The 24,317-nt window shown below is 39.2% G+C and overlaps 1 protein-coding gene across 3 annotated transcripts in view; it reads left to right on the top strand.

Moving 5' to 3' along the window:
• Nucleotides 1–24,317, top strand: part of LOC122796327 (maternal DNA replication licensing factor mcm6-like) — a 501,477-nt gene that overhangs the window by 49,625 nt on the left and 427,535 nt on the right. For all 3 annotated transcript variants that reach the window (XM_044064723.1, XM_044064721.1, XM_044064724.1), the window contains exon 3: nucleotides 7,477–7,587. In XM_044064723.1, coding sequence (XP_043920658.1) covers nucleotides 7,477–7,587 — 111 coding nt within the window. The remainder of the gene's footprint in view (nucleotides 1–7,476; nucleotides 7,588–24,317) is intronic.

Below are 24,317 nucleotides of genomic sequence, written 5' to 3'. Positions count from 1 at the left end.
ACTATGTTATCATTTAACTGATCCTACACTTCCACGAGGATGGCTTAACTACTCAATAGCTGAAAGAAACACTGGGGGGAAAAAACAAAAAAACATGCACTCTGTCTCCGGGTAGTAGGCCCACTTCTTTCGATGCCTTTGTTTCTTCTTCTTCTTCTTCTTCTTCTTCTTCTTCTTCCTCTTCCTCTTCCTCTTCCTCTTCCTCTTCCTCTTCCTCTTCCTCTTCCTCTTCCTCTTCCTCTTCCTCTTCTTCTTCTTCTTCTTCTTCTTCTTCTTCTTCTTCCTCTTCCTCCGATGTTCAAGTTGACACTTGAAGAGGTGTACACCTGTTAGCAACTACCTTTTAAAAAAAAAAATGAAATGCACTTTGTGACCTGTGTTGTGATAATACTTTTGTACTTTTCTGCTGTCTTCCATCCAATTGCATTTTTTTTGTTTGCTGTGGAACCTTAGTCTTGTATTTTAATTAGCAGTTGTGGGAAGATAGTTTTTCTGCATTATTCTGCACTTCTATTTTTCACAAGTAGAATCGCTTATAAAAAGGTATCTGTATTTTAAACCCTGCTGGGCCAAAGTCTTGTAGTTTAAATTGCATTTAGTATAGAGCTGTGTACTACTACCAGATGTGTGCCTTGATCATTTATTACTGCATTTTTTTTCTTAGTGTTACTAGTAAATTTTCTGCATAGTTTGGTGCCTTACAAGTTCAACAGTGAGATGATTCTCTGCTGCAGTTTGTGCTTCGGTGTTTTTTTTATATCCTGCTTGCATTCTGTCTGCCCCATTCATACTAACACATTAAGCTCAAGTTTCTGGAAGCGCTCCAATATTGCCTTTTGATTGCTGTTCTCTGTAGCTCGCCTGCTTGTTCATGAAAGTTCCCTATATTGTAGTTACAGTTATAGTAAGTGTTATAGTAAGTCTCTCTCTGCCCCCTTATGATTACCTGATTTCCAAAGTCCCTCTTTCATTGCTACAGACTTGTACAAGCTACTTGTGTACTCTTCCCATCTATTGTTTTCCATAGAAACAGGATACCGAGTGCCAACCTAGCATATAGCATTGAGTAAAGCTTGACTACATACGGTCTCCTCATTTTCGTAGAGATCAGCAACGGTTGTAGTCCTAGCCTGTATTCCTAAAGTGTTTTACTTCAGTTCCATCCAGGCAAAGTTAAGTACCTTTTAATTGCTAAATCATGCTCAAGTTGAGTGACGACTTCTGTGTGCATTTCAATGATTTTTTGTAATTGGGCCTCTAATGGGAATAGCTACAGATTTAGTAGAATTCAGTTTTGTGTAAACCATTTAGTTAGTAGAATTTAGTACTGTTAATCATAATCTGCCCCAATAAAGCACCCTTATTAGTCTGCACAAACAAAGCACCCTTAATAGCCTTCTAACCCCTATACAACACCCCCTTGTAGCTCACAAATCAAAGGACTGGACAGTAGGGATATTTCATTTCCTATCTTCATTGTAGCCAGCTTTGTGGATATGGGCATCTTGAGACAATATATCAATCGTCTCATGTTTATCAACAACCACATAATCCTTTAAAGAATCAGACCCAGACAGAGGTGTACTTCCACGGTGGCGGTGGGGGCCAAACTTTCACATAAGTCTATATATCAGGTTGTCAAAACAACACCCCCCCCAACACACAGCTTTGCCTTAGCAAGCCCAAAGGCACTCAGAAAAAACACTTATCACCACACACACTATCATTCTAATTGGAGCACAAAATACTAATGCCCTAGGGCAAGCAAACATGCTTCCCAAGTCTCTAATCACAGGGGACACCATTGTAAGATGTACTAATGTCCCTCTAACCAGGCTGAACAAGAAGACAGCTGTTAGTTGTCTATTTGGAGCCAGGATCCACCAAATGACGCATACACTAGGCATTACTCCACAGGTATTTGTATGACTTTATCATAGTCCATGTAGGTGTAAATGACCTCGGACTGTTTCTAAGGCTGGTATGAGTCTAGTACTGAGCATCATATTATCATGATGCCACAATGAGCAGAAAATGATTTCAACAACCAGCTGTCTTTCTAGTGTCAATATAAGGGGATACAATGTCTGTCAGCTTTGGAAGAAATGGTCAGCAGACAATTATTCTTGGCCAAGGATGGTCTGCACCTTTCACCTCTAGGCTTTAGAGTACTGGCTAAGGCTTTGTCTACCCATAGTGCCTTTTTAGGCAATGCCAAATTGAAAATCAACTCAACAGAACCTTAAGGTGTTGCAATACCAGCAGTCAAAAAAAAAACTACATTCGCTCCAAGCCATCCTTGCACTCAAACATATAGGTATCTGCGCAGTTAGCGAGACTTGGTTTAAAGTGGCAGAGAGTACCCTGGCAGTGCAAAGTTACATGGTCTTCCCACGTTTTATGCCAGTAACTCGATGGACAATGGCTAAAAGTGGAAGTGTCTCAATCAAATCAGTAATGAGCATATCTCTAGGGTGGTTAAACAGGATGATGTACTGGAGTTTTTGCAACATGCAGAGCACCACAGACAAAATCCTGTACCATATCCTAGCCAATTGTAGGTCACCTTCCATGTCTTAAAAAGCTCTGAATGCATACTTGGACCTACTGGAGGCACTTGCTATCCAGCCTAACGCTCTTCTCATGATGATAAACCTTTAATTACCCATATAAAGATTGGGAATCCTACACGGCCTCAAATATACAAGCACAGAGATTCTTGAACTTTGTAAATACAGACATCCTTGACCAAATGGGGAGTATGCCCATTAGAGCCTCCAACATACTGGACCTCGTGCTCCTAAATATAGGAGAACGCTGCCCCCGAAAAGTCTCATCCTCCCTGGTAAGACTCTACCATGAAGTTGTCCCCTTCAAAATGAATTCCATAGTCCCATTAAATCCAGGAACAGAACTATTCCAAGGCAAATTACCTGTTAAGTGATGGTTTGCCAAATTCAATGTCCCTCCAGACATTGAACACCAGCTATTGCTAAACTGCTCTCGGACTCTCTGCAACCATGACAATGGCTGCATAGTGGCTGCTGTACTTACCAGAAGTAAGCCTAGAACTAGCCCTAGAAACTGCCCTTGTGGGATCCTAAATTAAAAAGGATATACAACAAAAGGAAAAATATGGCAAATAGGGTAATTCCCGTAAAGATACAACTCTCCTTAAAGTAAATGGGCAACTAAGGTGGCTAATTAGGTCAAGCAAAGTCAGCTTTGAGATTGATATCCTCCCAGGTGAAAGATAACCATAAAGCCTTCTACAGTTGTCAGAAACCTCAAGGGCAGCACACAACAGTTTGCTGACCTGGTGGTTAATGGTGTCACATTCTCTGAGCCTGATGTAGTGAATTTGTTAGTGGATAAATTCAGTTCTTACTCCCCTCTCACCTCCAACCATCCCCCCCAGTAATACCCTCAAACATAACTAGGAATGATGTACTGGCTGCATTCACTAAAGCCAAGAATTCAGCCTGAATGGGACCCCATAACATCCCAGGATGCTTCCTGCATAGTCTAAAATAAGGATTCCAGTGGTCCTGAAGCTTTGCGCCATGTGAATGGATGACTGACTGACTGACTTATCCCCCTTCATAAGGGAAAACCTTCAACAGATCCTAGAAACTACAGATTCATTAGTCTGACTAGTCTTGTTTTAAAAAGCCGTGGAAAGAATTTTCATGGGAATTCTCAACAAGGACGTAGCCCACCAGACACAGTTTGGCACTGGAAAATGAGGGTCATGTTTACTGAATTTGGTGGACTTGGTCACTAAGACAATGGATGAGAGAAAACTGCATCCTGTCTACCTAGAGCTGGCTAAGGCATTTGATACAATACCCCACTAGGGCATTGTCAGCACAATTGCAGTACTAGGTATAAACCCCTTTATCACACGGAGGTTAGAATCGGTGAGGCGTCTTCCACAGAGGCAAGTCACCAGTGGAGTTCCCCCAAGGCTCTGTGCTAGGCTCACTCCTCTTTGGCATCTACTTCAGATGTTGGCTAATGTTAAAAGCCCTCTGGCTAGCCAGGTTTGCAAATTTGCAAACTGGAAGGAGTCATTGAACCACCCCAGATGACATTGTCAGGTCTAATACAGACAAATGGTGCCAAAGCCATGGTTTTTAAAGGTAATACCATGAAATGCATTATAGTATCTTTTTTTGGAAGTCTGCCACCCTGGGTAACTACATCAATACAATGCTCTCTTGATTCACTAGTCAAGAATTGGAGGACTCTTGTAGATAGTAACAACCTGGCCTTTGACCAACATGTGCCCAGGGTAGTAAGAAAATCCTTCTGTGTTGCTCAACTTGTAAGCAAGGGCATGCCATCTGGGTCCAGACAGGTGGTCATACCACTGTACTCTGTCATAATCAGGCCCATCATAGAGTATAAAGCTCCCATTAATATGTACCTGACTAGACACATGCAGCAACTGGATCATCCACAAAAAATGCAGGGAGTAAGTGGTATCCTACGCTGATCACCTCAAGGCCCTGTCTCTTTACTTTGTATCCTACAGACTTCGGAGAGGTGATCTTTGTCTGGCATACAAAGCATCCCTTTACCATTTTTCATCTTTTACACATCCATAAAAACAAACTGCATCAGAACTACTAGATTAAAAAACTACATTTTGCTTGCAACGTAAATAGGACGTGTTGGAGAGGCAGATGTTTCTCAGGGAATTCCCCTTCTCTAGAACGGACTCCCCATTCATGGGGAGCAGAGTTCCTCCATATCCCTATTTAAGCACAACTTGGACCATTGGATGGGTAATTGGAAATTCACCCCCTGGTCTAGCTCCTATGTCACTGATAGTCAGTAAATTGCCACCTATAAATCGAATTTATGGGTCACATTTGGGTTGCACAGCTAGGCTTTTAAAGGGTCCTAGTGGTCATTGGGATAGTGTACACCTATGACGTCCAACAGCATGCACAATTTCTCTGAGGAAGTAAGTTTATGATACAGTATTAATGTGTGAGAAAACAGTAATTCATGGTGCCTTCCCTACCTTTCTATAGAAAATCTTTTACATGTGCTCTACAAGTCTTTCACAGGTATGTGTGTATATTTGTAAACATACATGCACACCAGTATCTATGTGGGTAGATATTAGATTGAAATTTGGGTTTTATATTTTCTTTAGAGTTGCATGTTGCATCCTGCTGTTGAGTACTGCATTGCCCGCAACCTGCCTGCCATTGCAGTAGCCTTTTCTACCTCCAAATGTGTGTTCAGTATTTTCCATCTCCTTCTACGATCATCCAGTCGATACTACCGTCATGCAATTTGTCAACATAAACCATGATTATATGGAGTAATCAAGGGAGGCCACCATCTTTGTGAAGCACTGTAAAGCTTCCTAAGCTGAGCTGACTCTTATGCTGTGCTTTTTCAGAATGAAAGTGGCCAGATCATATGTAGTGTGGTCTGATATGGGTCAGGCTGAAAAACTAAACCGCTTTGTAGTGAATGTGCAGTAAGCAGTAACTCCTCACACATTACCACCTTGCATTGAAGTATGGAAAAAGCTGGTACAGCTTTCCTGAGTGTTATCGTAGTACAGTGGGGAGTGGGGAATTTACCCTTTATCCCCCACTGCAGTGTGATCTCTGAATTGGTATATTTTTTAGTAAGGAGTATTGGGGGCACAGCCATCCCCCCCCACCCCCCCCAACTGATATTTTGTACATTAATGTTTTGTGCTTGGTTTATGGTTCAGTGTTGTGTTGTACACCCTTGGTTCTGTTACTAGCGTTTCCTATTTTATTTTTCCAAAGTAGAATGGTGTGTATACATTTAATTGTGCTCCTTTAATACGATTCTGTGTACATGGTATACCTGAAACACTGTTATGGCTGGATTTTGTTCCACCAGTGTGCACTATGAAAGCTTTAGAAAATGTAACTTATTATGCAAGTACTGCACTGCTTTACATTTCTAAGGTATAGTGGAGAGGACTGCATACACTTTCAAAATGAAAAGTAACATTGTAGATGCAGTATGTCATGGTTCTTGCTTAGCTGTAGAAGGTCTCCGTTGATTAGCTTTTTTTCTCCAGAAGAATGGTTTTGAGGAGGACACCTAAGAAGTTCTGCACCTAGAGATGACTTTTTAATGAGAAAAATTAAGTTAATACCCTAAAGGGCTTTGCCAAATAATCACGAGCTTGGGCCCTCTGCTGTGAGGAGGTATTTTGGTCTAGGCAAAATTCACACAGTACAGTTATCTGATCTAAAGGAATATATGACATGCTGAGCAGTACATTTGTTTCCTGTGTGTTTGCTGTCCAAGGCATCTGCCATACTTGTGGAAGCGGCAGTTGTGAAAGTTGTTCCTTCCCCTATGACAGACGTCTATTGAAAAAACATGATCTGCCCATACTGTGGACAGTCCTCAAAATGTTTATTTCCTGTTGCCATTTGGTTTAGTTGTTGTACTCCTGGAAAGATGTACAACTTAGATATACTTGATGCACTAACTTTAAATTTTAACTGTGTGAACTCCATTGAGATAATATCCCATTTTATGTAAGACTCCTATTTTTCTTCTTTTCCTTGCATACAAGTACTAAGGTAGAACCCCTCAGTAGTCGTGAATACTTTCCTAGAAAGGGCAAGAGTGAGCTCTTGTTTCACTAAAGGCTTGATTGGTAATCCAGACCATGTTTGCTAGAAAGTTCCATTGGAATGGAAGATTACTGTCTTGTTGCCTTAAATGATATGCACTGGAAATAAAAAGTAAAAAATTGAATCAAATATTTCCTTGTACTAAAACTTGTACAAGTAAGGATTGGCACAAGGAAGGAGGTACAGTATCTTGAGCACTTCATAGTTATTTTTAGCTAATTGTTTTAGACCTCTTGTAATTGTTAGACCTCTTGTGCACCCTTAGTGTCCAGTTAAATCTGAGACTGCGACCTCCCCCCATTGTCCATTCAAAAGCTTCTCAGCTATTGAGGTATATATACTTTTATATCCTATCACTCCTCCTCTCTTGCGGTTTTAAATCTGTTAAACTCTCTCCAAGGTGTTTACACCTCTGCTCTGTTTCAAGATGTTAATACCTCATGCAACTAACTGATCAGATTGTGCCTCATTTCAGCATGCTTTCGTCTCTTCCAGTATCTTGCTTTCCTGTCCTTCAGTGTTTCCTGCAAGATATAAACTGGAAGGGCCACACCCACATAATTCAATTGGTATGCTGATTCATAACTCGAGGGCTGCCTGTAAAGTGGTTTGGAAATCTGTTACTGGAAAGGTCTCTGGTATTTGACTGGTAAGTTCATTAGGCTGACTTGCTCAGATAGCTTTTAAAGACCTCGTGATGTAGAAGTGTCTGCCATAATTCTTGCTGTTAATAAGAAAACTTGCCCACTTAGTCTCTTGTTACCTAGCAAATCTGTTGATTTTCCATGTCTAAGTGTCTTTCATTTGACTGTTACTGTTTTTACAGGGTTTATAGCTACCTTTGTCGAGCTGTGTTGAACTTTGCAAAAGATGTTGGAAACATTCCTCTATCTAAGGAATGTTATGTTGCTTTTGCAGATTTTCCTGCAAGACAGAGGTATGTATTTGTAATTTTTGCTATGTAACCATCCATTCAGAAATTATGCAGTTTAGGTTAATCATTAAATGATAGCATCATGATTTGCATAAAATTTCATTTTTATTGAAGTTTGACTACTCGTTTATAAATCTTGTATCTGTCTGTACCCAGGTGTAAAGTTTTATGCTCAATTTGTAAATGTTACCATAAATGTGCATGTATAATTAACCATTTTCTTTGGAGCTAATCTCCTTGGCTTCTGCTGAAAAGGGGCACTGCCCACTCAATGGCATATTTAATTATGCTGCATATAGTAACCTTGGGAAAACTTGAGATTACTTTGTGGCAAAACCTGTTGCACTTAAACTGTGATCTAATGCATGTAATATATTTGGAAAGTAAAGACCAGGAAAGAACCTATTGCTATTTTAAGTATTTAAATCAAGCATAGACATATGGTAGATGACCAGATTCTTGATGCCCAGGATTAAAAAGCTGCAGTCAGCTGATGGAAAAAGGGTATGCAATGTCAAATCTAGTATGACCTTCACAATCCAGGCTGTCACAAATATTACAAAAAAGCCAAGTAGGGTATCAGAGGGGCTTTAACTAAGCCACAGTGAGACTCTGGAATAGATGTAATGTGTATAAAGAGCTGGAAGCAGCACTGGAGGGCCTGGTACTGTTTCCTCAGTAACAGATTCAAGAGGGGTAGGATTACAGACTCTTGGAATATGGTTGTAATAGTAATCAGGAAGTGAAAGACTTGGTGGATGCAAAATCTTCTAGCCCCCTCTTGGCACTAAATTACTACAAGATTTTTATGGCCATACTTGCAACATGCTTATTCCATAAACTAAGATAATTGGCGACCAGTGTGGATTTTTAGAAGGAAGGCAAATATTTGATAACATGTGTAGAACATTAATAATTCACCAACATTTTTGGCGGGGCTGGACAAGGTGAAGGCATTCAATGGGAGAAATTGGAAGTACCTTAGAAAGATGATGGAGAAAGTGAATTTAGTGGAAAGCTATGTGAATATACTACGTGGATTAAAATAGGTGGGTAACTAATGGGAAAGATCTAAAAAATGAAGGCAGATTAGTCAAAGATGTCCACTCTTCCCAGTTTATATCAGTCCCCTAGCCACTATAATAAGAGAATTGTGTATAACAGGATATGATTAGTATGGTAAGCAACAGTAAATGGCATTCACAGGTGATCATCTATATTGACATATGGACGTAAGGTGCTTAGTGTGCTATGAAATTATAGTACAATCCTATGTTTCAAAAGTGAATGTTGTCAAGACTAAAATTATACTCCTTACATTTTAATATGGTACACGCATATTTGCATTTATGGTGCCATGGTAAATCGGTATCTGGGGATTTGGATAATGAACACAACTCATGCAGGTAAGAGTTTCATGGTCAGAAATGGAGTAACATATACTACAAATGATGGAGGAGATAGAATATAACTATGGATAAGGAGATGGGATATGATAAACATGGATAAGAAAAACCAAGATGTTAGTGATGTTTTTAGTTACCCTAATTTTATATGTAGGGTGGTATTTCTTTGTCAAGCCATGATGGATAAGGCCAAACACAGAAACTGAGAAAGTTCTGGAACAAAAAACTCACTGCAGACTTGGGAGTAATATTTCCCATTTGAGCAAGGGAGACTGGGGATTCCAGACCTGAATGTCGTTCATGTGTTGCCTGGAAATATTCTTTACAAATGGAGGATTATGATGCTAAATGAAAATTTGATGGCAAGCGCAGCGAAGGGGAAAAGTGGAAATTCAAAGATTAGGATTATAGCCTCTGTTAGAAATGCAAGAAGAAAATGATGGTAGAAAGGTATGACAGAAAATTGAGAGAGAGGTGAACTGAGGAAATTACTCTGTTTGCTCCTATTGGAATAGATATAGAAGGGCACTTCAGTCAGAACAGAGCAACAGCAGCAAAAAGATATCAGCTGTTAAAAGTTGATCCTAGATATGGGGAACAGATGGTATGAAGAGGAAAAATCATGAGTGGGAATGGCAGATGTTTGGATTGTCCCAGAGATTAGTTAGCATACATGTGGCTCAACTCTGGAGGTTAAGTACAATAAGAGCAAAAGAGGGGGATACAAGGCAATATACTCCAAAAGGGGTACTAATGCTGAAAAAGGCAAAATCAAATGGTGCTGGAACAAAAAAAGTAACCTCTAGAACATATAAAGAAGTGATGGACAACTACAAAGGACAACGCAACATATGATTCAGCAAAGCTAGGCAGAGAGATTAGGGAGGCAGATTGAAAGATGCGGTGTGAGATTTATTTATAGTTTATTTCCAGTTTGGTGACCGGGGAGGTCCACTGGACTCAAAGATCCTGTTTTCAGTGGAGGCCCGGGGAGAAAAGCTCCATAGTGCAAAGTGTAAACTACATAATTCGGACTACATAGTACAGAGAAAAGCTAGATAATTCAAAGTTAACAAAATACAATACGTAGTTAACAAAATACGATATACAGTAAGAAAGAGGTGCAGTAACAACCTGTAAGTATTAAACCGCAAACTAAGAACAGTTAAATTGCAACATATATACAATATATAATACATATTTATATGTTTGTAGGTTGAGAACAGTAGTATAGAGTAGAATGTTTTCATTGGTTAGAAATGTCAGATAGTGATCTGAAAGAAGTTGAGGGATAGATCCCTGGTAAGGATAGAATGGGACTTTGTGATAAAAGTGATCATGAGTTAAGGAAGTTAGGTAGGTAGAGAGCAGTTGCACTTCCAAGTATGGAAGAGGTAGGAATGGAGCTGGGTTTTGAAGTGAACAAAGTTTTCAGAGATTCGTAGAGATGGAGGGAGAGAGTTCCATTTTTTGGCTAAGGTAAAGGATAGAAGTAGCTGCCCAGTGGGATGATTTGGTTTATATACTGACATTAGGTTTTGTTGGGCAGATCTTGGGGGTCTGTGAGGGGTGTAGAAAGATGAGCTGTTAGCAAGTGCTGGACATGCATTAGGTTTGAAAATAAGCTTGTGGGCTGTACAGAGTTGGAGGTAGTCCAGGTAATTGGGAAGTTCTAGCCACTGCAGCTGGTTGAGAGGTATACAGTGGTGAGTAGAGTATTTGGATGAAGTTGCAAATTTTGAGATTTTATTGTAGCAAGTTTCCAGTTTAAAAGAGTTGGAGGAAGGATAGATTGGTTAGTAAGGAAGCACCGTACATCAGAGAGGGTAGCAAGTAGGTTGAGGTAGGGGTCTGTTTAGTTGAGGGAGAGAGGAAGTGTGAGTTTCTATACAGCATGCCATGTTTCTGATGTGTTTTCTTAATATTTAGTAGAATATGGGTATCAAATTTTAGTTGCTCGTCAATAGCAACCCCAAGAAGTTTGGCAAAAGGAACAATTTCTATAGTGGACTTAGCATGGCTGGTAATTTTAAAGGAGGATTTGTTAAGAGGGATAGATTTTGATGGGGAGAATAGTAGGATTTTAGATTTATTGGTATTTAGGGAGAGATGATTTTGAAGCATCCATATCTCAGTAGTTGAGAAAGCAGATTGAGTTTGTTTGAAGCTCAAGGATGTTGGAGGCAGAGCAGACTAGTGTTGAGTGATCTGCATATTGTACTATTCTGGTGTTGGGAATTGATGTGTGGAAGTCATTAATGAAAATATTAAAGGGCATAGGACCGAGTATGGATCCCTGGGGTACCCTGGTTGGGGTTGGAAGGAAGGCAGAGGTACAAGTTTTCCATTTCACAGCCTGGGATCTATCGGAGAGGTAGCTGCTAAACCAGGTAATGGTGTTTTGTGAAAGGTTAAATTTAGAAAGGTGGGTAAGAAGGTGGGTATGGGAGACTGTATCAAAAGCTTTGGAGAGGTCGAGGAGGACTGTGGATACTAGATTGCTGGAGTCACGGGCATGGTTTACTATGTCTAGAAATGAAAGAGCTGTTACTGTGCTATGGCCAGGATGGAACCCATGTTGTGTCTGGGTGAGGAGTTGGTTATTTGTAAGGAATGGCATTAGCTGGAGGTGGATAAATTTCTTTAGCATTTTTGAGATGGGAGATAGAATTGCTATGGGTCGAAAGTTGGGAGTAGTTATTGATTTTTGTCCCCTTTGTGGAGGGGTAGGATAAAGGCGGTATGCCATAGTTTAGGGACATATGATTCCTGTATGGATCTATTGATGAGTATACTAATGGGAATGGCAATATTGTCTGCTGCTAGTTTTAGAAAGCTAGAGGGGATGTTGTCAGGGGCATTGGAGCAAGTCTTAAGTTTAGAGAGAAGTTTTTTATGTATGATGTGGGGATGGGTTTGAGAGCAAGTAAAGGAGAAATTCCAGTGACAATCAGTAAGCAGTAGACTCCTGAGAAGCCCTTGGAATTCCAGGCGAGTGGGGTATGATAGTTCAGCTGTAGAATTGTTAAACTTTTTCTTAATGTTAGTTTCACAGTTTGTTTTCTATTTGTTTCTAGGTGGAAGGGCTGCAGACCTGCAGTCCTCTAGCAGGAGCCACCCCTGCAATTACAGCTAAGAAACTAAATTGTAGACTAGAATTTTAATACGAGAGTGAAAGGATATGGGATACAACACAAGCCTAGTGTAGTAAGCCACCAAGTGGGCAAAAGGTAAAAATTCAGTTAAACTAGTGAAATGGAGAAAGCTAAAAAAGATGGGTCAAGTAATGGGTGCAATGGAGAGAGGACTTTATTCCTATGGGATAGAGCTGGGTATGGCTGCTGGGTGCCTGGCTCAGGAGTGTGACTAATACAGACACTAGTTTATTTTGCGTTATAAAACAAATTCAGCTTCAATGTTTGGTCAAGGTGTCACGCATACTTTTCCTGAATCCTTTTGAAGGAAGGAGTTAGAGTAATGGCCGACAAATTTGTCGTGTTATGAGATGATGTAAAACGAAAAAATTCCAGAAAATTCAAGCTTTTGTATGGAAGTACTTGCAGTGATCTATTTACACACGTAGTAGAATCCAAAAATATGGTCATTGATGAATGAGAAGTGCTGAGGTTGTGATGGGAAAGAGGCACGTGGGAACATATATTTTCTGGGACTGCTTTTGGTTAGCTGATCTCGAGAGAGGGGATGTAAATTTACCTTTGACAGTTTACAGACACAACTTTTACACAAGACCCAAGGATGATGAACTGGGATCCATCAATTTAATTTTTCTGTCTCTAAGAGCTCTATTTACATTGAGTGAGTGAATCGGCAAAAGAAAATAAGCTCACCTGGACAGAGCTACAACAAATGGAACAAATCAAGAAAGATGAATGGATTTAATCCTGGGGCAAGCCAGGGGAAAATTAATATAGCAAGTGGGTTATGTGGGATTTACCCACAGTTGGCGTGGTTTGGTCCCAAGGGACCAAACAAAGACAACCATGGGTAAATCCCGCATTACCCACACCCAGGCGTGGATTATTGCTATTATACTATGACATTATTTAAGAAAAGAAATAATTACTTTTATTAAATAATGGCATTGTATAATGCCTCTTTGCTGCCCTTCCGCAGCTGTCTGGTATCCGCGGCAGTTCTGATGTACTGCGCATGCCTACGCAGTACATCAGAGCTGTGGCCAAAAGCAACGGAGAAAGCAAGATCTCCATTGCTTTTTACTGTTTCGCTATGTTAAATGGGTTTAACATAGCGAAACAGTAAAAAGCAACGGAGATCTTGCTTTCTCAGTTGCTTTTTTTTTAAACCTGTCTTGCTATGTTAAATGGGTTTAACATAGCGAGACAGCTTTAAAATAAGCAACTGAGATCTCCGTTGCTTATTTTAAAGCTGTCTCGCTATTTTAAACCCATTTAACATAGCGAGACAGGTTTAAAAAAAAAGCAACGGAGAAAGCAAGATCTCCGTTGCTTTTTACATACTGTGTCGCTATGTTAAAGGAGTTTAACATAGCTAGACAGCTTTAAAAAAAGCAACGGAGATCTCAGTTGCTTTTTTTAAACCTGTGTCGCTATGTTAAACTCTTAACATAGCAAGACAGTGTTTTAAAAGAGACTTATACTAATGGAAAAAGTCCGGGCGACCGGACCTTTTTCCATTAGTATGTCGATTTACAACGACAACGTGCATGCTGGCCAATCAGCGTGCACGTTTTGGAATATTAATGGGGGGTCATGGTATAATAAGGAATAAATGGATGGAAGTATAAATTGACAGATTAAAAATGTCTTTAGATTATCACTGGTAAGGTGACTAAAATAGAAATGTGAAGGGGGTAAAAAGAGAGTGGTAAAACCACGACTGTTCTTCGACTGACAGATAAAGCTGTATTACTGCTGTACACAATTTATGGTGCAGTTATGGAATAGCTGTGATAGTGGGTAAATTTATGCTACTGGGAGTTATGTAAAACCATTGCTGTGCTGTTGTATGGTGTTTTTGACTGAAGACGTATTCATTTTCTGTTCACCTTCAGTACTATTGTATGCTGGGTTTTTTACTTTGAATAAAGTTTTCAATAAAAAAAAAAAAAGTTTACAAATTTTAAAAAAGGTGAATAGGGTATAGGTGGTTCCCTGGTTAACAGTACCAAATAAACCTGGCATATTGCGCACCGGTTTTGTGTAGCATATGAAAATGGGTTAGGGTAGCAAATATGAAGGAAGTAATTGTGTTGCCGATTGTGCACATAACAGCTTGGTGGTGTATTCCAAGCAGAACCCTTTGACCATAATTAATAACGCTGAGCTGCAGCCCGGTTCCAGCACTGTACCTTGACATTCGGTTTAATTATTGAATCAAGTTTAATAAACTGGAAGCTGTTTTATGGTTGGGCACTTCTGAAACTGTATTTTATATTTGATTTTGTATTTTAAGGTTTGGAAAGGTATTGGTGCACTTCCTTGATTGTCATTATACTCTGTATTGACTGACCCCACAGAACATTTAAGAGCATTGCCACAAATTTATCTGCACAGGTGAGAAATGCGGAGTCTTCACGGTCAGAAATTTCAATGTGGTATGTCGAGTGCTATTTTAAATAAAGGTTGATGCTCGAGTGAGTGAAGTTCATGCATAGTTATAGGGCTACTCGAATTGTTTAAGCCAGGTCAAGAGCAGAAAGTAACCTGAGCCTATCCCAACACTCCAGCTGGTGCAAAGCAGAGAATTTAATGTTGAATATGAAATCAGTCAATTGCAGGACACACGCATACATTTGGGGGATTCCTGTTTTGCCTATTCATGTATGTGGGATGAAACTACAGCACAAGATGAAGACCCACATGGGTTGGGAAGGGGTTGCAGACTCCACATAGGCACAAAGCTGAGAAATAAACTGGAGAACCGGGCACTCTTTAAATCCAATACCTCAATGTCTTGTGTTCTTCCTCAACACAGATGTTGAGGTATTGCGTTTCAAGTGTGCCCGGTTCTCCAGTTCAGTTCTCAGCTTTGTAAACTCCAATATCAAAGGGTCTGCCTGACCTGTTCCACCTGTCTGTGCCTTATTGCATGCTTCTGTGGATTCCCTTTCTGCCTCATTTTAGTATATTCCATGACCAACAAGCCTGTCTGGAGAATTACTTTGAATGTCCATGAAGTATTCAGGATGATCTCTTCACATCACCCTAGCTTTATTACACCTGGATTTAATAATTCATTACTTGGCTAGCTGCCCTCGAAGGCCATTTTAAGCCTAGCCAATTTCTGTCTTGTGATCCAAATAACCTATCCCATTTGGTTCTGTATTGGCCTTGCCCATCCCATGGTCAATTCTATATTACCCCTAATGAGAATAAATGGGATCATACCATAAATAATTTGAGGGGACCCTTGCATGAGATAAGGCATTTAGGAGCTGCATCTGCCCATTATTGGTACTGGGGCAGTCATAGGCTAAACTTTGTTTCCCATCCATAGATCTAAGTTGTGCTTGAATATCGACAGGGATGAACTTTGCTTTATGTGGATGGGAGTCTGTTCCATAGCATCAGTATCTTCTATGAGATATACCTATCCCTATAAACTCTTCTGTTGATGTTGCAGATGATGTTTAGATGCTAAATGCAGTATTTCTGATGCCATTTGACTAGCTAATGTGCAGTAAATCCATCAGTAAATGGTCAAAGGATGCCTTGTGTACCAACCACAGGTCACCTCTTAGCAGCTTGTGGGATGAAGTATAGTGACAAGACTTTGAAGTCTCTCCATGTAGGGCATGTAGTTTAGGCCTTGTATCCTTTTTAATTTATTTCAGAGGGCATTCCAGTTGTCATGTGTCTGGACAGTTAATTGCAAAAGGGAGCATTATATTCAATGATTTCCCTAATAAGAGCTGAGAAAAGTGGGGAGGGGAGTGAAATCCATAGATCTAGTTACAATTATAAGCCGTGCAATATAGAATAACTTCCTTACAACAGTGGACCCCTATTGGTCAGAAGTTATGTCACTGCTGCCATAAGTTCCAAAATCCAGAACTGGGTCAACCCCTGAATATTGTCAATGTGGTAGTTCTCTGTGGTGGATAACTTCCCACAGGATACAATAATGCATTTTTGGCATTTAGTTTCAGTTCATGATTTTGGCAGCAGTTATTTAAGACAAACCTTTCTGCAGAATGTATGATATTTGGGAATTAAATAACTACTGCTGATTTGCAGTCATCTGCAAACTTAGTCAGGCAGACCCTTTGATATTGGAGTTTACTTCAGAAACGTAGATACCAAACTGGAGATGTCCCAGCACAGAACACTGGGGGACTTCACTAACGACTGGTCTCTGTGGAGGTAACTTTCTCCTAGTTTATCTGCGAGTCAGGTGGCAGTCCAGCAGGTGACGTAGGGTTTATTCCCAGTTTATTTACATTTTCATGTCAAAAGCTTTGACCAAGTTCAGGTATGCTATCTGTTTTGGTGACTTTTTTTAAAAAAAAAAAAAAAAAAACCTCTATTCCACATTTTCTCATTTCTTCTCTTGTGAACTATCTCCAACAGGACTGTGCACAGTACTAATGGTGTGGTTTGACTTGGCACCATTGGAGTGGAAGATTTATTCTGGGAGTCTGCCCCCCAAGGATATACCTCAGCATGCCATTTGCTGCCACTAGTCTCACTGTTGTCTTCTGGTGGTGGTCATTCAAGATATGATAAAAACCACCAGATACTTTTCCTGCCCTGCTGTCAATTCTACTTAACCCTTGCCAGTATCTCACCATAGAGTTGTGGCCCCAAATATAGAAATTCAATGCAGACAAATGTAGAAATATATCTACCACTTTTAGTGCTAATTTGTGTTTGTATTTTAAACATATTCCTTTGGCGCATCTGTCAGATCTGGATTAGACATTTTATATTTGCATTTTAGCAAAGCTTTGGGTATTTTTTTTCTTTAGATGTATCTGAAATAAGTATACTGATGAATATTAAACTCTGATGTATTCTGATATTGTTTCCCTCACCACAAGCTTCTTTGTTTTACCTCTTATCTTTACAGCAGTCCAGTTCCTCAAACCTGGTCCTAACAACCATTCAGTTTATCTGTCATCTGTGTAGACTGTGCCAAAGGCTTTATAAAGTCCAGCTAAGGCAGGTGTGGCTTTCTTCCTAACAAGAAGCCACTTTACCACCCCCCCCCATCATTTGTTTGTTTGTCCACTGCTTGTTTCATTCTTGCATACCAGCTGGAAACTCTATTGTTACTTTCATTTACGAATACAAGTATTCATTATTTCTTTTTATCCCATTTTCCATAGTCTTCCTCCCAACTTTGCTTAAACTTGCCAGATATGTCCCTTCATTTTTTGCTGTATACTCTTACTATAAAAAGGTCACATCTTTGCCCTTTTGGTGGACTTATTGTACTGTGCCTCCTCTACTTTCCTCCATTCACATCTTATGTGCCCTGTTTTGCCCTAACTGATAGAATCGCATTCCTGTGTAGCCTCATTGACATTTTTTTTGGCTGCTTCAAACACTTGAGTACTCTATCACAAACATATTCACTATTTTTAATTTTGTGTTAACTTAATTACTTAAGGCATAGGCGAACTTACATTAATAGAAAAGAAAACCAAACCACCTTAACATTTTCTGTTTAAATATAGTAGAAATCCCATATATTTTGTTTGCTACTGTCAGTCCAGCATTACAAAAAATTGCTGAATTTCTGCCTTCCCGTAAACCTCATTCCTCCTCCTGGACATTTAACAAGCATGTATTGTACTCAAAATTACTAATTTACTAATATGTAATTTGCTTTTTCCCTCTTCTAAAGATACCTCAAGTTATTTTACCTGTTTTACAATCGATACCCAAAATACATTTTGTATAGAATTTGCTTTCCATGTTCTAGTAATTGCTTTTTTTGGCAGCCAACAGAATTGAACTTAAGGCATTACTATCTCTACACAATTTAGATCCTGTATCCCAGCTCAAAAGAATAATTCCAGTCATTTGCTCACAAAATATTTCTGATGGAGTACTCTGTAGAGCATTATTAAAATATGCCAAATCATTACAGTCCCAAGACATATGTTCCCAGTTGCATCTTTCTTATACATCACACCTCCAGCATTTGCTATCTACCTGAAGAAAAATTCTTTGAAGTCTGCTTAGGGTATAAAAATACCCATGTAGACACTTCCAAGCAAAGAGTCTAAACCTTCTGGACTTGATTGCATACTTGGTAGCCATACAGATGTCTACCCATTGTTTTCTTGTAAATTTTTTCCAGTCTCTCTTCCCAATCTTTTCTAAGCTCCTCTGATTCTAAGAAACATAATGCAATATTTTATATGTCCTTCTAATTATCCATTTTAAGCTGCTGCTGCTCTAGATTTGACTAAAAACTGTACCAGAGCAGGTCACTTAAAATTCCCTATCACTTCCTCTCACATGTACTCTGAGATCAAGCTCTGCAGGGAAGGTGGTCTCTAGCCTGCAATCCAAACTTGGCCTTATCCCACTCTTACTTTTCCTGCTTGAATTATTTGCTCTCAATAGCTTGGTTCCTTTACCAGGTTTCTTCAGTAAATTCATCCCCCTACTTGTGGTTATCCTTATTTGCAAAGTCTCCTTTCTCCATTCTCATATTGGGTTAATTCCATCTGCTACTTAAATAATGATACAGAATATTATGTTCCTATTTTTCCTTTTAGGATCTGAGTCAAATAATCCATTTCTAACTCCCCTTACCTGCTTCATCATCAACCCTTTCCACTTTGAATTATAACCTTCTTGTGTTATGTATATGAGCCTCAACTGTGCAGCTCTAAAATGTCCCTTCTATTTTTATATTGTCTCATTTTAGTCTCTTTCCACATATCCTTAGCTACCATAACAGAAGCCTTTTTAATCCATATTTCTGCATACTTCATCTTATGACCCTGTTAATGTGGGTATTTGCTGAATCAATTTGTGTGTACATAATTATCTTCATTGAAATCTTTTCAGGGTATAAAATTAAACTGTCTCAATGCTCAACACTGAGATGTCAGCCACTCTGTTATTTTTATTACTTAATGTATTTTATTTCGACTATATGCTTAAACTTCATTTTCATTTTATCCCAATATCTAGTTTATAACTTCTGAAGCTTATTATGAGCTTTCCTAACTTAAATAATTTTCATGGCCCATTCCTTAAATTCCTGTCTTAACAGGTATGTAGGAAATCACCTGCATCTTTTTGCCTTCATTACCTTGTATTTTTACCTTTAGTTTTTATTGGTGTATGATCAGAAATAATTATTGGATGCATGTTGATGCTTTCACTTGCATGTACATGTTCCTGTGAAATATAATTTCTGTCTAGTGTAGCCCAGTTATTGTACCTTGGGGAATATGTAAATTCTGTCCAAGGTTCTACTACTGAATTCACATCTTCTGTACTGAATATTTTCTTAAATTTCTTCAGAAATCTGACCCCTTGTATTGTCCTTTCTAGGTCCCCTGATACATATTCACTACTGAAAATCAAATTCCAATATCCACCTATACATCCCTGCTGAAAGCTGATTTGTTTCTCCCAAAATTTTCTTAAGCTCCATAATAGCAGTTTTCTGTGAAATATAAATACATGCCATTGTAATCCTCTTCCCTTGCCATTAGCCCTTTACTACCACAAATCTACCATCCCCCCGTCAGTCACTATTGGAGTCCCTCTAGTAATTGGTATACTTCCCTTTTCCTCTGTCCCTGACACTCTGCTGAATATCTAAATCTCTTTCCAAAGACATGAGCATGTGAATTTGACACGCATGTCTCCTGCAGCATTGTTGGATGCAGTCTGCATTTCTTAATATAATTCAATACTCTTTCCTTTTTATCTATACCTGTAAAGCCATTCACATTCCAGGATAATATGGACAGCATAGCCATCATGATAAAAAGGAATTGTTCCCAACTGTTGTACACAGTTGTGCTGTGGTTTTGTATTTCCAGCTTTTGTTACATGCATATTCTAAAGTTTGTTAGGCTGATCTTGTTTCTTGGGTTCATATGGAAATGTTAAATTTTTCAAGGCAAAATATAAAACACCCCATCCTCTAACTTGAAAACAAGTGCACAACTATGTACATATTCAAATCCTGAAGTTTGGGAACAATATCCCCAAACTGATGGCTGCACCTACAGGCATTATTTATATGCTACAACTTGTGCTACCACTTGACGCTGATTTCTCTTTCTTATCTCTCTTCCTCCCAGATAAAAAAAAATAACAATTGTATGCTTTCAGAAAACTAACTTTTAGCTCTAAGAAAGTGTATTGGTTGTCTTTAAATAAAACTAAATTGCACACTGTTCTATTAACTGCATTAAAGTATTAAGGCTGGTAGGGAGATTTTTACCTCTTATCCATTTCCCATAATTTCAGACTTAATTTTTTACTGAACTACTTGCTATTGTACCTCTTAAACTTTGTATTATCCTCAACAAGGAGTACTCGGAATTCTCAAGATTAACCAACTACACTTGCTGGCAGCTTGTCTTGGAAGTGTACTCTGCAACAATCAGAAATGCACAGCTGACCTCAACTGCAGACGTCTGGACTCTACTAAACATTTGCTAGTGGAAAACTAATCTATTTGCAGTTGTAAGAAGCTTGGCATTTTCATGGCTTTCATCGTTTTGCCTAACTTTTAAAGCCTACATGCTTACAAAAACAGCTCTCTATAGGTTAAGCCAAAAAAGGTAGTCTAGACCATCACTGTAAAATAGAGAAAATATTCTAATTCTACTTATGAGTGCACATTTATACCCCACCACAGCACCCAAGATCACTGCATATGAACACTAAACTTTTTATCCAGTCTTTTTTCTTGTTCTGTAATACCTATATTTCTTGCAACTAAAAAAGTACTCGTTTACTTTAATATCTTTAACAAACAAAACAGTAACTTAGATTCTCCTCACATTTATCACACTACACACAGCATGGTGGTGATGCGGTAGTGTTGTCGCCTCAGTTAGACGTTGCCCGTTCGATTCTCAAAGCATCTTCTGTGTAGCGACATGCGTGAATGGGCGTTCCTTTGTTGAAGGTTGTGCGTTAGGCCCGGCAAGCCAGTACGTAAAACTCTACTGCCAATCATTAGCGGACCGGCGACCCCTAACCGGGAAAAGCTGAAAGACACACACACAGCACAAAACTGTTAGTGTGTGTGTGTGTGTGTGCTTTACAGTCCACCCACAGAATTGACAAATTCAACAGAGGTCCAGTGTTTTCAGCCACTTTTTTGCAAGACCGTCTCGCATGTCATAAGATGCCTTGTCCATTTATTCACTAATTTGATTTGCTGGTCTTCTGTTCATCTCCATCTTCCAACACCACACTGGTTCAAATCCAAGGTACTGCTGATTCTTCTAGTCAACTCCTGTGCTGTTTTCTTTCTCAAGCATTTCCTTTGGAACATTGGAAAAGATTTCACTGGCAAAGTCTCTCTATGAACCTTACTGTCGGAAGAATGAGAAGCAGAGTCCCCTTCTGCTTGTGGACTTGCTCTTTTGTTGGCTAAACTTTATATCCTCCTTGGCCTTTTCTGCATAAAAAAAAAAAATACTTTGATTCTCCAGTACAGGTTGACACACCTGCCCCTCTACTTCCCTGATTGCTGAGATAAATATGCTTCTCTCTTGCCTGGTGTACAGTGAATCATTATTCTACAAACCAATTTTTAATACATTGCCCTTCCACAATTTTGTCAGATCAACACGCACTGCATGTATGATTACATCTTTATTAATGTAGGTTTTGACTGCTTTCTTATAGCCAGGTTTGGAGCATACACTCTATGTGCACTCTTAACAAATTCCATTCTGGAACACCAGGCAATTTGCGTATTTCTCCATTCATAAAATGAATAGTTCCTTTCTGTTTCTTTGGTACAACAGAAGATCTCATTTTTTCTTGTTCTCTCTCTCTCCCTCCCCCTCCCCCTCCCCCTCCCCCTCCCCCTCCCCCTCTCTCTCTGTCTCTGTCTCTCTCTCCCTCCCATTTTTTGAAATATCTTTTTAACAGTATCCTACTCCACCAGCATTTTCTTCATTTCAACTTCTGTTATTTTACAGTTTTATCAGCTCATCTGAGTATCTGATTAAAACTTTCATTTTTTTCCCAGCTTTTTGTTTGAGTTGATTGATATTCAATGTTTCACTTATTTTATTTGACTCTAAGCACACTGGCTTATTTTTTCTCTAGAATACTGGAAGCCATGTATTGCACCAAAGCTGGGGGGGGGGGTGGAAATTCTTTTTTTTTCTGAACAGCTGCAGGATTTTTCCCAGTCCTTGTTTTTTTGTCAACTTTCTATCCGATTTTCTTTCAGGCTGTCTTAGTTTCTTCTTTGCCATCCAGGCAGTGTACTAGCCAGCAAATGGAATTACTAAAAGTGGCAGGCTCTTATCTCTGTTTCTTTTCTCGTGCTGGGAGAGCGGAAGTTAAGCTATAGATCAGGGTATAGTAGTCTTGGAAATCCCTGAAGTTAATTTCTTATTGATGGGTTTTGCCTCTGAATTAGAATAACTAGTGGGGAACTGTAGCCTGTCTTATGGGGTGCACAGCTATTTGGTCACTTTAGTATTGTTTTTATGTATACATTTTTCCTTTTTAATACATGTTTTAACCTTAATCTTGTATGGTATTGATAAAATGTGCTTTCATTTGTGTGTCTGTTTGGTTTTATTCAGTGTTTCATCAAAGTAAAAGAATACATACCCAGTTGTAAGGAATGTTTTCTTTTACTATGTATATTTTACAAGGAAGTTGTTTTGTAAAACTGAATTGTGGTCCATTTGGTGACTGTGAGCAAAAAAGTAAACTGCTTTTGCAGGTCATTCTGCAGAAGGTAGTTAAGAAAAGCTCATTTTTTCTATGAGTGTCTTAAGAACATTAGGCATTCCTTTTATTGGCTTGCATATTTGGGGTGGCTCTTTTCTCCAGGACACAGATGAAATCCCCGCAAACCAAATATTGAACATTTACAACCTTTGGAACAATTTCTCAAAGGTCTCCAGATGCGAGTGAAAATGCTACTGTTAACATGTTTCTCTCCCCAAATTACACTTGTATCGTGTGCTGCCTCTGACCAATGCATAGTTGCTCTGGTTCTCAACTTTCATTTCCATGTTGCTTGCTACTATAGTTTATTTAGTTGCTGATTTAAAATTCAAGGATTCTTCCAGTAAAAAATGAAACCTTAAAATCAATCTTGAGGCTTAAGACTAATACCAAAAGTTGAATGTGACCTGTATAAGGGAGCATTTACAACCAGTGTATATCGGATCATCAACCATATTGGTAAGGGGTTGCAAATATATGAGCCTTTTAACACTGAAAGAAAGTTAACCAAATTTACGGAGCTGAACTCTTGGGCCTTCCACTAATCCCATGTTATACGTGAAGATGTATTGCATTACCTGGACAATATCGAGCCAGAGGTTGCTGTGGTAAGGGGCAAGAAACAAGTCATGAACTACAGAAACCATAAAGAAACATGAATGTGATGTGTGGCTGAATGTGCAGGGCAAACTATACGGATTCAGTAGGATAACCCCATCTGTTCCTGAGCTTGTGGAGTTCTTGTAGATAGATAAATTAGAATGCAAAAGCCTCCAGTATAGTCTGCTGCAGTAGTCTGGATGAAACCAAGGCATATACTAGTACTAGTAGGCCACGGGTGGAATAAGGTACTTTTTTTATGGACTGTGCTCTTCAAATGTATACACGAGTATTTGACAGTAACAGACATTTTGGGTTATTGAAGTGTGAACTGATCTTCAGAATTACCTTCAAGATGTGCATGTGAATTCTGGTTTGCTACTATTGTAGGTAATATCGGGCTACAACACTGGAGCAGATTAGTTCTAGGCAGTGGTATGTATAGATGTGGCAACTGTATTTAATATGTTTAGCTTAAACTGATTACTGGCCATTCAGTTATGGATACATTGACTCTGCAGCTAGTTAAAGGGTAATGGATCCTTGAGGGATGAATAGGTGTAGCTTCATGTCCTCAGCATTACATTACTGTCCTCTCATTGGAATGACATCCCTTAATGGGAGCATGTACACAGCCAATGTTAATGGACCCAAAATGTAATGCATCTGTGGCTAAGCAAAGTAACCCTTATGAAATGTATGCAACTCTAATCAATCTTGTTTAGGATGCAAATGAAAAGGGTCCAGATTAGGTCTCACTAGGAGGATGGTTCTTCAGTCACCCACAGGTCAGTGTGGAGAAAGCTAGTTTATC

The sequence above is a fragment of the Protopterus annectens genome, chromosome 3.part0, assembly GCF_019279795.1.
Source record: "Protopterus annectens isolate FY-2018-M chromosome 3.part0, PAN1.0, whole genome shotgun sequence".
NCBI lineage: Eukaryota > Metazoa > Chordata > Ceratodontiformes > Protopteridae > Protopterus > Protopterus annectens.
Note: the sequence above shows the minus strand (reverse complement) of the source record. Positions and strands in the feature narration are given on the sequence as shown.